This window comes from Salvelinus fontinalis, chromosome 30, assembly GCF_029448725.1.
Source record: "Salvelinus fontinalis isolate EN_2023a chromosome 30, ASM2944872v1, whole genome shotgun sequence".
In the NCBI taxonomy this organism is placed as follows: domain Eukaryota; kingdom Metazoa; phylum Chordata; class Actinopteri; order Salmoniformes; family Salmonidae; genus Salvelinus; species Salvelinus fontinalis.
Genome location: NC_074694.1, coordinates 29,208,079 through 29,224,442, shown reverse-complemented (window position 1 = coordinate 29,224,442; position 16,364 = coordinate 29,208,079). Strand labels below are relative to the sequence as shown.

At 46.5% G+C, this 16,364-nt stretch overlaps 2 protein-coding genes across 6 annotated transcripts in view; one reads left to right on the top strand and one right to left on the bottom strand.

Moving 5' to 3' along the window:
* The first annotated feature begins 176 nt into the window (after positions 1-176).
* Positions 177-6,566, top strand: LOC129828984 (chromobox protein homolog 7-like). 2 transcript variants are annotated; one of them, XM_055890349.1, is made up of 6 exons: positions 177-596; positions 1,649-1,692; positions 1,801-1,866; positions 2,023-2,089; positions 2,709-3,051; positions 3,767-6,566. In XM_055890349.1, exons 1-6 carry the CDS (start codon positions 528-530, stop codon positions 3,964-3,966), a joined length of 789 nt encoding a protein of 262 aa, XP_055746324.1. In that variant the 5' UTR covers positions 177-527; the 3' UTR covers positions 3,967-6,566. The 2 variants fall into 2 exon arrangements, with proteins under 2 accessions (XP_055746324.1, XP_055746325.1); XM_055890350.1 differs by lacking the exon at positions 177-596 and adding an exon at positions 767-1,018.
* Positions 6,567-7,458: 892 nt separating this feature from the next.
* Positions 7,459-16,364, bottom strand: part of LOC129828981 (histone acetyltransferase p300-like) — a 48,026-nt gene continuing 39,120 nt past the window's right edge. For all 4 annotated transcript variants that reach the window (XM_055890340.1, XM_055890341.1, XM_055890342.1 and 1 more), the window contains exons 28-29: positions 14,602-14,883; positions 7,459-12,844 (exon numbers count right to left, since the gene is read on the bottom strand). In XM_055890340.1, the coding sequence (XP_055746315.1) occupies positions 9,644-12,844; positions 14,602-14,883 (3,483 nt within the window). In that variant the 3' untranslated portion in view covers positions 7,459-9,643. The remainder of the gene's footprint in view (positions 12,845-14,601; positions 14,884-16,364) is intronic.

The following is a 16,364-nucleotide window of genomic DNA, read 5'->3' as shown; positions in this document are numbered from 1 at the left end:
ATGTGGCTTAATTTCTTGAGTGAAATTGTTGTTGTAATTTGGATGGAGAATAGAGCACATTTATAAGAAATGGACCAAGGGTTGGCTACTTTATTTTCCTGCTACTGCTTGTGTCATCTGCGTGCGCGGACCCATGTTCCAGCGTTAGCTCCAGGCTCGAGCTGACAGCGTTGCTTTGGCGCTGTCGAACGAAGAGCGCGCCTAGGACGAGCTTTTGGAAGCACGGGGACGCGCCAAGCAGTGCAGATGTGTCGCAGATTTGAGAAGTCACTGTACATACGGAAATATCTGGTACAAGGAAGTGGAAGGGAGAAATTCAGCTCCAACTTAAACGAAAACAATGCTCAGTTTGTAGAGGGAGGGTTGGGGGAGGAGAAAACAGCAGTTTTTGAAACGCGACGCGTAGATACTTGTCATAGCCTGTATACAGTTACTTTATAGCGGAGAGCTAAACTAACAGCACTTATTCTCGTTTGTACTGGATTAATCTATTTCAAAGAGCAGGCAGAACGTTCTGTTCTGGACCAATGGAGCTGTCAGCGATTGGTGAACAAGTGTTTGCTGTGGAATCAATAATCAAGAAAAGAGTTAGAAAGGTAAGGTATTCATATTGGGTTAAAAAACGCATGTAACATAATGACAAGTGCGCAATTGGGAGAATATCCATTCTAGGGTAGCCTAGATCCAGTAAGGAACACAGCTGGCTATATTGAAAAGCACTTACCAGTAGCCTATTTATATCCAGTATCCACTGAATATAAACGTATAAGGGGGCGTGAGTGTGGGGAGTGTATACCTTTAACATAAAGTGGAGCGTGTTGCCATTGCGTTACAGTATAGTCAGGGTGCCAGCTGTCTATCCTAAGAATGTGAAAGAATAATCATATCGGAACCGAAACCTTGCCTTCAGTCCTGTACGTTGCCAGAATAATAGCCCGCGGGTTGTACAGTTATGCTAATAGGCTATTGTGGATCTGTGAAGAGCTACGCAGTTTCGCGGAGAAGTACAGGTTTGTGGGTTAGTAGGGAGCAAAACGCGCCCCCCTCTTGAGGCGCATCCATAGACGTGAATTAATGTATGCTACTAAGTCCTTGTAAGTGTTGGGTCTTTTAATATCGTATTTCGCACTGCATTAAAAGTGAACTCGATACGGTAAGTGCATGAGTCATTGTCGGTGCAGGCGCGCATCAACCGTTAATATAGCCATGCAGTCCCGTTACATAGGGAAAAACGTTGCATGCTGTCAAATATTGTGTTTGAATAATCAGTGTCCTACCCACACAATTTTATGTAATATGCTTTGTGTGTGGGTGGGGGGGGGGGGGGGGGGGGGGGGGGTCTTGTGAGGATCCCAATTCTCTCCATACACTAGTGCGCTCATGTGCGATAACGTTATGCTATCTAGGAGCTGTCAATGTCGAGAAGCTATAGGATAACGTCATCTGGAATGAATTCCCGGTATTGACATGATGACATAGTTTAGATGAGAAGACATACATTTCCTGGATTTTCAAATGTTATTATAGGCTACCTATCTCTGTGCTTGGAGTGGAGACTGTAAGCATAGCAACATCATAATCAACATCCTCCCCCACACACTCTCTACTCTCTCTCATACTGGTGCTTGTCTCCAACTTTGTGTCACAGGGAAACGTGGAATATCTGTTGAAGTGGAAGGGATGGCCCCCCAAGTGAGTAGTATCACTATGACATCATTATATCCAGTAATTCAAGACAATGAGTCATGCAGAGTATTATTGGATGGATGAGTAACCACGGTGATGTCTTTATCTGTACAGATACAGTACATGGGAACCAGAGGAGCACATCTTGGACCAGCGTCTGGTGCAGGCCTATGATGAGAAGTAAGTCCAAAGACACTGCATGCTATAGAGCGCATTACGTAGAGGCCTTACCTAGCTAATGAATATCATAGTACTGATAACTGCACTGTAGTAGTACACAGTACTATCACAGTAAACTATACCTGTTTGTACTGACTGATCTTACCATTCCACCAGAGAGCAGAAGGACAGAGCCCTGGGGTACCGGAAGAGAGGACCCAAAGCTAAACGGCTTCTACTACAGGTGGGATGGATTCATGTTATATATAACTTCTCCGTCTGATTAGACTAGGGTTGCAAAGGAAGGGTATATTACTGGAAACTTTAGAAGTTTTTGATATCTTTCAAAGATTTGATGTAATCTAACACAAGACATCTAGTGGCCTGTTTGGGTACTTCAGATAGTCACAGGTGTTTGTAATAATCTCTGGCCCTATCAATGTAAAATATGAATCATTGAATAAAATTATTTATCAAAAAAATAGTTGTGAAAAAAGTAAATAGTTGGAAGAGCTGCAGAGTTAATTTAAAATAATGCCATTGTTGATAGCCCAATTAATCAAAAAATATTTTCTCTTGAACCATATTGTCTATCTACTAGAAATGAATGGACAATATGGACACAATATAAACAATGCATACTGTATATGAATACATTTTTGTACAGTTATTCTAGTATAAATTACCAAAGTTATGTAGATTGCCATAGATTTTCTGTTAATTACCAAAATTACTGAAGATTCCGTTAACTTTGCAATCCTAGATGAGACAGATTAATAGGTTGGCATACTAAGTAAAGGGGAAATGATCTTGGACAAACACAACTGCTGTATAAGACATCTTTATTATTCCCCCCTCTGTAGAATACTATTTACAACATGGATCTCCGGAGCGCCCATAAGGCCCTAGAGAAACCTCAAGCTCGCCTACGTCTTTCCCTGACTCGCTCACTGGAGTCTGAGGCAGAGGACCCAACTTATGGGGCCTGTAGACGGAGCCTGCACCCCCGCCTGGCCCATCGCAAAAACAAACCCAGAAGATCACAGTTCATGTGCCTGGCATCTTCCCCTGGCCCCCCTAACCCCACAAAGGACCCCACACATGATTGGGGAAGGAGGGAAGAGGAAGATGACATGGAGGAAGAGGAGGAAACTCGACAGGAGCAGTCAGAGCGAGAGACAGAGATATGCAGCGGCATTCTGAATGGTAAGCGTGTTTGTTGGCCTATTCACCAAATGGGCCTAATTTTAAACCAGGACATTACTGTGTGTGTGTGTGTGTGTGTGTGTGTGTGTGTGTGTGTGTGTGTGTCAACTTCTTAGTCGGTACAGTACAGGAGGCCCCCTGGGCAGACAACCAGGAACATAAGCTCTGCCATCCCATCCAGGGCTGGCAACTGGCACAGCAAACAGACAAGTAGTGGCAAGGGAGAGGGTTGACTTAATAGGGTTTAATGTATGGCGCAGAACAATACATGCCAAACTTCCTGGTACAACACAGATAGTCTATGCATAGCCTACAGGCAAATGTTATTGGTCACATACACATGATTAGCAGATGTTATTGCGAGTGTAGCGAAATGCTTGTGCTTCTAGTTCTGACAGTGCAGCAATATCTAACAAGTAATATCTAACAATTCCACAACAAATAGCTAATACACACAAATCTAAGTAAGGAATGGATTAAGAATATATAAATATATGGATGAGCAATGTCAGTGCGGCATAGGCAAAGATGCAATAGATAGTCTAGAATACAGTATATACTCACCATACAGGCAATGTACAGTGCTCTTATCAATCTCGGGTCAGTTACTTCAGACTTGATGCAATCATAGCAATCTTACCCTCTTCCTTTCTCTTCCCTTCCCTCCCACCCCACCCCACCCCACCCCACCCCCTTTCTCCCTCTCCTCCTTCAGGGCAGGATAGGGCAGAGGACTGGAGTTCTGTGATTGGCTCAGACGAAGTGACCTCGTCAGAGCGGTCTGCTGTTTGGAGCCCAGTGATTGGCCCAGGGGAGGTGACCGTGACTGACGTCACCATAAACTCTCTCACAGTGACTTTCAAAGAAGCCCTGGCAGCCAAAGGCTTCTTCAGAGGCTGGGGCTTAGAGTTCTAAAACACAGCAGCACACACAGACGAAACCTGGTCTGGGAACAGAATGAGAGAGATGGAAAGTGTGGCTCGAGTTATCTTTAAACTCTGTTTGGACTGTGTGACCGCTTATTCTCCTCATCCCTTTACCCTTCTTCCCTTTCTGGCTGTGTCATTGACCTCGGTCTACACTAACTTCCTATTTCATTCAATAGGCATACTGTAGTGTACAGTATATACTGACTACATTGATATGGGCATACACTCCTACGTTGAGCTATACACAGTATACTGTATACCATATCCTTCTATACAACAGTTATTTTTCTGGACTGTTATTAGATAAACATGTGGCTTAGTAGAGTCTTGTGGTGATTTAGAAATCCTCTGCAAGATGACTTTATCTGCCCGCATGCCTTTCTCCTGTCCTCTCTGGGTACATACTGATACTCAAAACATTTTGGTGACCCACTAAAGCCCCGCACAACACATCCAGTGTAAACTAACCTTAAAAGTGGAACCAAAAACCTATATAAAAAAACAGACTTAGGAACAGTCTGTTCTTTTCTGAATTGCACTGTATTTACGTCATGTTGTTGATGTGTCATCTTTGTGGAATCTTCCTTGTCGCCTCCCATTGGTCAGTGCCTGTTTATCCCACTCCCAAGCCGAGACTGATGGGTCTTGTTACCGATGTTCCCTAAAAAAAAATTGGCACTGAGCAAATGTCAGGTCTGCTGAGCGCAAACTTGAACATTGTGAAAATTCTGTGCAACTTCTGGCGCGCACTGAGGCTGTACCCACTTTAAGTTACAGTTATAATAGTGGCCAGGCAGGCAACTGTGGCTATTTGATCGTAATGTACGCCTACTAGAGTGGCCTACCATGAAGGAAAATGCATCCCATAACATTTTAACATGGAAATAGCTGTTCGATCATTCAGCCTACAGTAAGAGTCAATGTGTGGTGTTCAATGTTGGCCTACATTCCACTTTTGAAAAAAACATGTAGGGATTGAAATTAACCTGTTTATCCACTTGTCCTTCAGACAAGGAGGTGAATGAAAATATTCTGTTTGATGCAAGAAACTGCTTTACAAAATAACATTCATTATTATTCCCATACCATTATTACAGAGAATAAGGACAATTATGCTACCCTCTGCCTACTTAGCTTATTCAAGCCTTTCTCAAAATGTAATACTGCCCCCCCGAGTGGCACAGCAGTCTTAAGGCACTGCATCTCAGGGCTTGAGGCGTCACTACAGACACCCTGGTTTGAATCCAGGCTGTATCACAACCAGCCGTGATTGAGAGTCCCATAGAGTGGCACACAATTGTCCCAGCGTCATCCGGGTTTGGCCGCTGTAGGCCGTCATAAGAATTAGTTCTTAAATGACTTGCCTAGTTAAATAAAAGGTAAAAAAATATATATTATAATAATTAAGAAAAAAATTGTCTTGAAATGCACACGTTGTAGGAAGCAACCACTCCACCATTGCTGATGAGAAATGAGCACTAACTGGGCTAATAACTCACTTACTTACTTACTAGCAAAGAACATGAACAAACATACACGTGGCTACATGCAGCTCTTGCTTTGATCTCAAAACAAGCGCATCTACTCGCGACCACTCATGCTGTAAACATAGTCCTTGGCACAGATCCATATATGGCAGTGGTCTATTTGCATATAGGGATACTGCAGCTCTGATTTGTTATGGCGCACCGGTCTGTGTAGATTAGGGTATGGGCCTGAGTCGTGCCTGTCAATGCAATATAAACCTACTCCAATGCGCGCTGCCTACAATCAACTATTTAGCATAGTTAGTTTCGTTGAAAGGGGCTAATATTGCGTTGATTTGATCACAATTCACACAGTAGAAGGAACCGTTGATAGTGTTAACCAAAGGGGATAACTAGAAAGTTGAGTGAAATTCAATATCGTGCCTCTCTGTGCAGGCTGATATTTCTTCTGTGCAGGAGTCCCAGTTGAGCACGCAGTTGAGTGATAATTGCTCGTGACTCAGTAAAATGATCTCCGTCTGCGACCATAATGCAGCGAGGAATTATGGAAGTGCCTGATGTTATTGTTTCTGTAGAGCTTTTACAAGCACGCACCCACCTTCACAACGCAACACTAGCAGCCCCGTTTTGGGATGTTTATTAATCTTATCCTTTGGGCTTGAAGTAAGAATGTTTCTTACACCTTAATTCCAAGGAGAGGAGAAAGACAGAAGGGTATTGTGTATTACTAGTCGTTATTTTTTATATATCAATCTGACAATGTAATTCAATGTATTTATTCTTCAAAGGAGAAACCTTGTGCATTAGTAAATACAGAGGAACTGAAATGTTTTTAATACTCTGTAGTTCTGATGACTAAACTATGTGCTGACGCTGTAGCCATGACAAGGCTCTTATTTTATATTATTGCCAAATGTGGTTTGTTGCTTCTGCTGCTGCTTAAATATTCACTGCTGAGCAAGGAACTGTTGCACTTTATGGCTCGTCTAATCAGAAAAGTTATGTAATAAATCCATAAAAACCATCGTCTATATTCTCCGTCAATGTCTGAGATTATTTCTATTGTACTCAAAATAAATGTGGCTCTTTTAATTGTTAATGTGTGATTTATTTCGTATTATACTGAACAAAAGTAGAAACAATTTCAAAGATTTAGCTGAGTTATGAACTGTAAGGAAATCATAAATTTAAATAAACTCATTAGGCCCTAATCTATGAATTTCACACGCCCTAATAGGCCCGGCAAATCAAAATGAGTTTTTCCCCACAAAATGGCTTTACTACAGATATAAATACTCCTCAGCACCACCCTCACCTGCAGGTGAAGAAGCTGGATGTGGAGGTCCTGGGCTGGCTTGGTTACACATGGTCTGCGGTTGATGCAGGTTGGACGTACTGCTAAATTCTCTAAAACAACGAAGGCGGTTTATGGTAGGGAAATGAACATTCAATTATCTGGCAATACCTCTGCTGGGCATTCCAGCGGTCAGCGTGCCAATTGCACGCTCCCTCAAAACTTGAGACATCTGTGGCATTGTATTGGGACAACGGCACATTTTAGTGGCCTATTATTGTCCTCAGCACAAGATGTAATGATCATGCTGTTTAATCAGCTTCTTGATATGCCACACCTGTCAGTCAGATGGATTATCTTGACAAAGGGGAAATTGCTCACAAGGATGTGAAATATTTTTGTGCATATGGACAATTTGTGATCTTATTTCAGCTCATGAAAGCAGCGCTTTACATGTTGCATTTATATTTTTGTTCAGTGTATTATTGGCTGTCATGGGCGAGATATGTGTTATCCGTCCCACCAATGTCTGATGGGTTGAGGGATGGGATTCAACCAATTTCATCATGTGATGGAAATGTAGCTAGTGAAATAAGCCATTTCAACATACAGCTATTTTTCCAATGGTACAAACATACTTTATTGTACAATTAAATTGGCAAAAAAAAAGACCAAAATAACTTAAATAAGAAACCAATGAAAATGGAGCAACAGTTATTTATTTTTTGCTTCTTCTCAGCAAGCACCAAAGTATTGTAACAGAAAAGTGGTCAAAGATTCCATTTGAACACTAAACACAGTCTTAATTCCAGTTTCTTTAGGCAGAAAGAATAAGCAAAACAAAAATTCAGTTGCCATGGTTTGTACAGTGATTCAGTATGTATACAAGTGTACATTTCATCAAAATGGCATGATATACTCAAACAGCACCAAAGAGGGCTGTGAATGACCGCAGTGTCATTTTACATCACCATTACATCTTCAATACAAAAAAAGTTTAATCTATTAATTCCTGTAGCTTCAAGTTTTATTTTCAAAAAAATAAAATTAAATAATATCTATATATAAAATACAAGCTTTCCTTGTTTTTTTATAAAATAAGTCTCAAGATATATTGCCACTTGTTTTTTCCCTACCCCAAATCTCAACCTTTAGAGAAAAATAAGTGAACTTGTGAAATCTTGTGTAATTCTTTAATATGAGGCAAAATTATGAATTCATTTTCTGACCACAGTAATAAGCCTTCTCACGTTTTGTGCATGTGTTCATGTGAATGTGTTGGTGTTCACAGCAATCAAGATGTTATGTTGCAATATCCCCAGTTAAAAAAAAATATATACACAAAGGCTCATTGGTGCTCATGACCTACACCCCATACTGTACCTTTCAGAAATCAATACTTTTACATAGTTTGGGAGACCAGGTTGCTAGGAAACCAAATCGAGAAAATCAGCAGTAGAAAAAGAGTCTCTGCTCATCATAGGTCTGAAAGTCTGTACAGCGCAAATGTATGATTTTCATTTTATTATTACAAACAGTATTTCATTAAAGTCCAGTTTTTGTACAGTAATAACATTAAATTAAAACCAACAGTCAGGGTAAAAGAAGAGGGGCTTGTGACCAGGATGAGAGGGGAAGAGGGGCTTGTGACTAGGATGAGAGGGGAAGAAGAGGGGCTTGTGACTAGGATGAGAGGGGAAGAAGAGGGGCTTGTGACTAGGATGCGAGGGGAAGGGTAGCATCATTGACAAAAGTTAAGTTCCTAGGAAAGCCCTTCACACCTTCCCCATATCCCCTTCATGTTTCAGTTCATGAGGGTATATACACACACTACATGGAGCCATCCATCAATCCTCCAAATCAGCTGGCAACATCAGTAGTAAGTTTCTCATCCATCGTCTTGTTTGTAAGTGTAGGGGTAAAGGGGAGTGTAGGACAGGGTTACCCAAACTCTGTCCTGGGCCCCCCCCCGGGTGCACATTTTGGTTTTGCCCTAGCACATCAGTTGCTTCAAATAATCAAAGCTTGATGATGAGTTGGTTATTTGAATCAGCCGTTTACTGCTAGGGCAAAAACCAAAACATGAACCCGGGAGGGGGGAAACCCTGGCGTAGAAGATCTGGGCGTCCAACGACCCGAGATGCTCACAGACAATCCTAGAAGGCGTTCAGCCACCCCCTGCTCACCTCCCCAGCAATAATGTTTCGGTTTCACTTGGATCCCTAACAAAATCAGGAAAAAAATACACTTGCCCTTCTTTCAACCCTCTCGGTTTTTGGACAGTCATTAACAAAAATATATTCTTCTATTTGAATTGTAGCAGTTGCAAAGTACATCTGCCCCCCCCCCCCCCCCCCCCCCCCCAAAAAAAAGATATGACATTTGTTTGTAGATCCAGCAAAAATAATATTGATAATTATAATAAAAAAACACTTCTCTGCAAAACAGATACAATCATGACTGGTTTTATGGAGGAAAACCGAACGATAGAAAGGTCCATTGTATTAACTCACCTCAATTGTCCACCACATTTAAAATCTTAAAAATATTTGTAAAAAAGGCAAAATTCTCAGTCCCCAAAAATATTACTTGTGTCATATACTAAGGAAGAAATCTCTACTGTCCAGAAACCCCTTACACATTTTGTACACAATTGGCAAAAATATATAGATATATATTAACAGCAATAACTTACCATTCGTTCAATTTATTCATTTATTGACTTGTAGATTTAACGTTGCATCTCCCATAGGAAGTTGAGTTCTTTTCATTTATACATCAGAAAAATATTAGATAAAAATAACTTCAAAAACTGCCATCCCCCTTCCAGCCAGACCCATGAGGACAGTTCTTCAGAGCACTGAGACAGAAGCAGTAGAAGGCTACATAATGTCTAAACTGTTGTGGTTGTTTGTCCCCAGGTCCTGGTGGTTATTACCCAACATGTCTGACTGCCCTGGGCCATGCAAGCCTCCCATCCCACTTATCTGGGACATCATAGCACTCGGGTCCGAACCAAACGTACCCGGGTCCCCAGAGTTAGCCTGTTGCTGTTGTTGCTGTGACAATTGTTGTGGGTTTTGGGGGGCCACCATACCAGGGTGGTGCTGGGAGAGATGACCCGGGTGCGGAGAGCCTGTCTGGGTCTGGGGGGAGATGCGGTGAGGGGAGGGCTGGGGCTGCATGCGTGGCGAGGGGCTGGAGTGGGGCGGCTGGGACTGTGGCCGAGGGGAGGGCTGAGGGGAACGCACCTGGTTACTGAGGGACTGACCGCCCAGAGCCTGGCCCTGGAGGTGGGGGTGTGGGGACTGGGCCATCTGCTGCTGGGGGCTCATAGGACTGCCGTGCTGGGCAGGCGAGCCCCCTCCTAGGTGCTGCTGCTGGAGTAGTCTCTGGTGAAGGGCCTGCTGGAGCATGGCATGGGAAGACTGGGGCTGACCACCTTGGCCTTGCTGAGGACCCTGCTGCCCCTGTTGGAGCTGCCCAGGCCCCCCACCCCCATCCTGCTGTTGCTGTTGTTGCTGCTGCTGCTGTTGCATCTGGTGCTGTAGCCTCTGTTGCAGGGCTGTGGCTACCTGCTGGGACATCGTTCCAGGGTAGCCCTGTCCTTGTTGGCCCGGCCCTGGACCGGGCTGGGGCCCCTGGGGGCCTCCCCCACCCTGCTGCGGCCCTCCCCCGCCACCAGGCTGGGTCTGGCCAGGTTGACCCTGATGCATGAAGCCCTGCTGGCCCTGACCCTGCTGCTGTTGTTGGGGGGGCTGGGGCTGCTGGAACTGACCATTGTTACTCATCTGTTGTTGCTGCTGCTGTTGGAGGTGCCTTCTCATCAGAATCTCTCTGAACTGGGGAGTCATGTTGGACATGGGGGTGCCTTGGCCTGGCATACTGCCTTGTTGTTGTTGTTGTAGTGCTGCCATTTGCTGCTGTTGCTGCAGACTCCCAGGCAGGAGGGGGCGCTGCTGCTGCTGCTGTAACTGCTGTAGCTGAGCCATAGTGGACATATTTACTCCTCCGCCTGCCTGGCCCATGTTCATCCCTGGCTGGGCTACTCCGGGGTTTACGTTCACCTGCTGACCATCCATGACCACCTGGTTACCCCCAGGGCCCATTCCTGCCCCACCAGGGGCCCCCTGGAACCGCACGCCTCCGGGCCCCCCTCCTCCCGGGGCCCCCGGCACCCCTGGACCTCCCTGGTATCGGGCAGCTCGCTGCTTGATGAAGGCAGCCATGAGGAGGGGGTTGGAGCGGAGGATATTGAGGACCTGTTGATGCTGGCCGGGGGAGCTGGGGGAACGGAGGGTACGCAGGAGGTCCTGTAGAGCTGCCTGAGGGAGGTTCCCTGTTCCCACCATCGCTGCCGCCGCCCCGGCCACGCCCCCTGGACCTCCCATCAGCCCCATTAACCCCCCTTGCCCTGCCTGCTGTTGTTGCTGACCTTGCTGTTGTTGTTGCTGGACAAGCTGCCGCTGCTGCTGTTGCTGGGCGAGCTGCTGTTGTTGCTGCGGTGTCAGGTGACCCATCTGTCCCATCATGCCTTGCCTCTGCTGGGGTGCCATCCCACCCGGGCCGCCCCACTGCTGTTGGTTAGGATTCTGGAGTTGGGCCTGCTGCTGGAGCTGAACCTGGGGAGAGAGCTGCGACTGGGGGCCGCCTTGCTGCTGCATGCCTCCTTGCTGCTGCATGCCTCCTTGCTGCTGCATGCCTCCTTGCTGCTGCATGCCTCCTTGCTGCTGCATGCCTCCTTGCTGCTGCATGCCTCCTTGCTGCTGCATGCCTCCTTGCTGCTGCATGCCTCCTTGCTGCTGCATGCCTCCTTGCTGCTGCATGCCTCCTTGCCCCACCACCATCCCCTGCTGCTCCATATGAGTCCTCCCTGCCACACCCTGGCCCTGGGGGGCCATCCCCTGGGGCCCTGCAATGCCTGCTCCTGGGTGGGCCATGCCTTGCATCTGGGCCTGGGGGTTCTGGTGGTGGGGGTGAGGGGGCATCATGCCTCCACCCTGGGCCGCCTGCTGCCTTTGGAGGATCTGGGCTTGAGCCTGGGCCATCTGACGCTGTGTCTCTGCCACACGCTGAATCTTCAACGCTATCTCCACCGCTGCCGGAGGAGGCCCCTGTTGCTGCTGCTGCCCCTGGGGCATGGAGCCCTGGCCGGGGTTTGCCTGCTGCTGTGGAGGTGTGGCTGGGCCCAGACCGGGTTTGCCCAGGGACTGGTGGAGGGGAGAGGCACCTGGAGGTCTGGGGGTGTAAGGGGGAAGACCTCCTGGGTGCTTCATCTGCTGGACATTTGGAGACTGGCCCTGCTGCTGCTGTTGGAGCTGTTGTTGGACCATCTGTTGCTGCTGAGGAGAGTTCATCATTACCCCTCCACTATGCTGCATCTGCTGCTGGAACTGGTGGTGCATGTGGTGCTGCTGGGGAATGCCGCCCTGCTGCTGTAACTGCTGCTGTTGACCTGGGGGGCCCTGACCCATCCCCTGCTGGGGTCCGAGGGGCATGTTCCCCTGGGTGGGGGTCTGAGGCGTGGGGGGCTGTGTGCCCACGGACATGGGGGTACTGGGCCCTGTGGTGCTGTTGTTTCCCGGGGACGGTAGCCCACCGTTGCCCCCCGGTCCCGGAGGTGGCTGACCCACCCTCTGCATACTGGCCATCCTCCTCCGCAGCATCTGGGCCTGCTGGAGCCGATGCTGGAGCTGCTGCTGCCTCAGCTTGTGCTTGATGTTCAGACAGAACGGTACGGGACACTTGTTCTCCTGGCAGTGCTTGGCGTGGTAGCAGCACAGGGCGATGAGTTGCTTGCAGATGGGGCAGCCGCCGTTGGTCTTGCGCTTGCAACCTTTGGTATGCTGCACCACACGCTTCATCTTCTGGCAGGACGGCAGGCTGCAGTTGGCGTTGCGACACTGGCAGGCGTGAACCAGAGACTGGATGCAGCGCTGGATGCTGAGGCGGCGCGAGTCTCCAGGGTTGGCGATGGACGAAGCGGCCGAGTTGTTGCTCTCGTCATCCAGGCCCAGACCCAGCTTCTCCATCTTGTGAATGTGCCCCTTAGAGTTGTAGCAGGTGATGCACAGGTCATAGTCCTGGGACAGAGAGAGGAGAAAGTAGCATATAGGTGTTGGTTACACCACACTTTACTTATCATCCCCTTATTAGAATTACCCTAAAACAAATCTTAGTTTGACTTTTCAGCCAGTTACTCTTCTATACCCTCCTAGCCCACTCTATACCCATCCAACCCCATCCAATCCCCCTCCCCAGAGCCGGATTATCCATTTTGCTCAATAACAATATCTTTTTTTTAATGGTATAAACAGGTACTGTATCATAAGTGTAAACATCTTTCCTACCTAACGCAGTCTCTTCTGTGAGCTGCTCCACACTACAACCCGTTGTGAGCTGCTCCACACTACAACCCGTTGTGAGCTGCTCCACACTACAACCCGTTGTGAGCTGCTCCACACTACAACCCGTTGTGAGCTGCTCCACACTACAACCCGTTGTGAGCTGCTCCACACTACAACCCGTTGTGAGCTGCTCCACACTACAACCCGTTGTGAGCTGCTCCACACTACAACCCGTTGTGAGCTGCTCCACACTACAACCCGTTGTGAGCTGCTCCACACTACAACCCGTTGTGAGCTGCTCCACACTACAACCCGTTGTGAGCTGCTCCACACTACAGCCCGTTGTGAGCTGCTCCACACTACAACCCGTTGTGAGCTGCTCCACACTACAACCCGTTGTGAGCTGCTCGCTTTTGCTGCCTGACAGTTGATATTTTGCTCAAACTAAGCTGTGTATGGGCGCGTGTAATAATTTATCTACATAACGAACTGACAGCTTTGGGAATTAATATTTTTTCCCCCATCAATTACATAGCCTAGATTGAAGAAAGCATTATTACAACATTGTTTTCACGGGCCCAGTGAATGGTTTTCACTGACGTGGATGAATGAATGGCCCAGAGGGATAACAAAACCTCCCAGGGCCAGCGGGAAGGCCCACAGGTAGCCCTGTATGTCCAGTCCTGCAATGAGTAGATGGGAGAGGCAGGACTTGCAATGTGTCGAGTGTCTCAAATAGTCCTATTCTAGCGTTCGGCAACGCAGATGCTCGTTGACGAGAGCGAGCAATTTGGATGCAATAATTGAATAACGTACTCGTTATTATGCAACTCTCCCGCACACAGTGAGGCCAGTTTGCTTTCCCTGTAAGCTACATACTACACCACCTGAGGAAGTGGGAACTCAAAATACATTAGCTAGATTACTTTCATGTCCTACAAAAAAAACGTTCCATCTGTAGGCCTAGGCTACTTGATGTATTCAATGTGAATGGCATGCTACGCTCCACAGGTGCATCGTCTCTAAACCATATTAGCCTCGCGCCACGCTGCTATGTAAAGTGGTGTCATTTGCTCAATATTGAGAAATAAATGTTACTCACAGAAAGCTTACACTCTCCTCTCTTTAACAATTAAACAGTAGTTGCTTTAAAAACTGTTTTTCCCGCAATTGCAATGTATATGCTTGCGCTTATCAGCATACAGCTCTCCCTCATGCACAGATGGGAAAAGGGGGAGTGAGGTCGGGCAGCAAAACAGAGATAGGGCACTTTAATTGCAGGGAATCAGGATAATGCACATTACTGTTGACCAAACAGTGGTTTTAGTAACCCCCTAAAAAAGTACAAGCAGGAACATTGTGTAGCCTAATAATTGAAAATTACAGACTTAAACACGTGTTGTAAGAGGAAGGCAATGTTGGTGTTAAATGTTCTGTTTATTGTCCCAGCTCTTCTCTTCCTCCACCCCTCTAACCTGAAGCCTAACCCTCACCTCGCAGACGGTGCAGTGGTAGCGCGTCTCCACGTGGCCCTTGCACTCGTTGCAGGTGTAGACGAAGCGGTCCTGGCTCTGGTTGTGGAGCTCCACCAGCATGCACATGGAGCTCCACTTGGACCTGCGCAGCGAGCTGAACTCTAGGTGTTTGTCGCGGGCCAGGGTGAGAAAGGCGTCGCGCCCGTCCATCAGGTCGCAGGCCATCAGGCCGTCGGGGTCCGTGATGGGGCCCAGCGTGTTGGACATAGGCGCCGCTATCAGACGGATCACAAAGAATACCTGGCGAGGAGAGAGCGGAACAGAGTTAAGGGAGAAGATATTTTGACCTGTTTTATTTTATGTGTTGTGTATATGTTGTCTGTCAAAGGTCATTTTAACTTGATTGTACAATAGAGGGCACTATATGTTGGGGTCATGGGTCACATGTACAGTTGAAGTCAGAAGTTTACATACACCTTAGCCAAATACATTTAAACTCAGTTTTTCCACAATTCCTGACATTTAATCCTAATAAAAATTCCCTGTCTTAGGTCAGTTAGGATCACCACTTTATTTTAAGAATGTGAAATGTCAGAATAATAGTAGAGAATATGATTTATTTCAGCTTTTAATTCTTTCATCACATTCCCAGCGGGTCAGAAGTTTACAGCCTTCCACAAGCTTCCCACAATAAGTTGGGTGAATTTTGGCCCATTCCTCCTGACAGAGCTGGTGTAACCGAGTCAGGTTTGTAGGCCTCCTTGCTCTCACACGCTTTTTCAGTTCTGCCCACAAATGTTCTATAGGATTGAGGTCAGGGCTTTGTGATGGCCACTCCAATACCTTCACTTTGTTGTCCTTGAGCCTTTTTGCCACAACTTTGGAAGTATGCTTGGGGTCATTGTCCATTTGGAAGACTCATTTGCGACCAAGCTTTAACTTCCTGACTGATGTCTTGAGATGTTGTTTCAAAATATCCACATAATTTTCTTTCCTCATGATGCCATCTATTTTGTGAAGTGCACCAGTCCCCCCTGCAGCAAAGCACCCCCACATGCTGCCACACCCGTGCTTCACGGTTGGGATGGTGTTCTTCGGCTTGCAAGCCTCCCCCTTTTTCCTCCAAACATAACGATGGTCATTATGGCCAAACAGTTCTATTTTTGTTTAAATCAGACCAGAGGACATTTCTCCAAAAAGTACAACCTTTGTCCTCATGTTCCTAGGCCGTCATTGAAAATAAGAATTTGTTCTTAACTGACTTGCCTAGTTAAATAAAGGTAAAAAAAAAAAAAAAAAAAAAAATGTGCAGTTGCAAACCATAGTCTGGATTTTTTATGGCGGTTTTGGAGCAGTGGCTTCTTCCTTGCTGAACTGCCTTTCAGGTTGTCGATATAAGACTTGTTTTTACTGTGGATATAGATACTTTTGTACCTGTTTCCTCCAGCATCTTCACAAGGTCCTTTGCTGTGGTTCTGGGATTGATTTGCACTTCTCGCTCCAAAGTACATTCATCTCTAGGACACAGAATGCGTCTCTTTCCTGAGCGGTATGACGACTGCGTGGTCCCGTGGTGTTTATACTTGTGTACTATTGTTTGTACAGATGAATGTGGTACCTTCAGGCGTTTGTAAATTGCTCCCAAGGATGAACCAGACTTGTGGAGGTCTACAATTTTTTTTCTGAGGTCTTGGCTGATTTCTTCTGATTTTCCCATGATGTCAAGCAAAGAGGCACTGAGTTTGAAGGTAGGCCTTGAAATACATCCACAGGTACACCTC

Bases quoted from the DNA above. Each gene is read 5' to 3' on its own strand.
- LOC129828984 (XM_055890349.1), top strand. From the start codon at position 528: ATGGAGCTGTCAGCGATTGGTGAACAAGTGTTTGCTGTGGAATCAATA. The intron at 597-1,648 runs GTAAGGTATTCA...TTTGTGTCACAG, and splicing joins TCAAGAAAAGAGTTAGAAAG to GGAAACGTGGAATATCTGTT. The intron at 1,867-2,022 runs GTAAGTCCAAAG...CCATTCCACCAG, and splicing joins GTGCAGGCCTATGATGAGAA to AGAGCAGAAGGACAGAGCCC.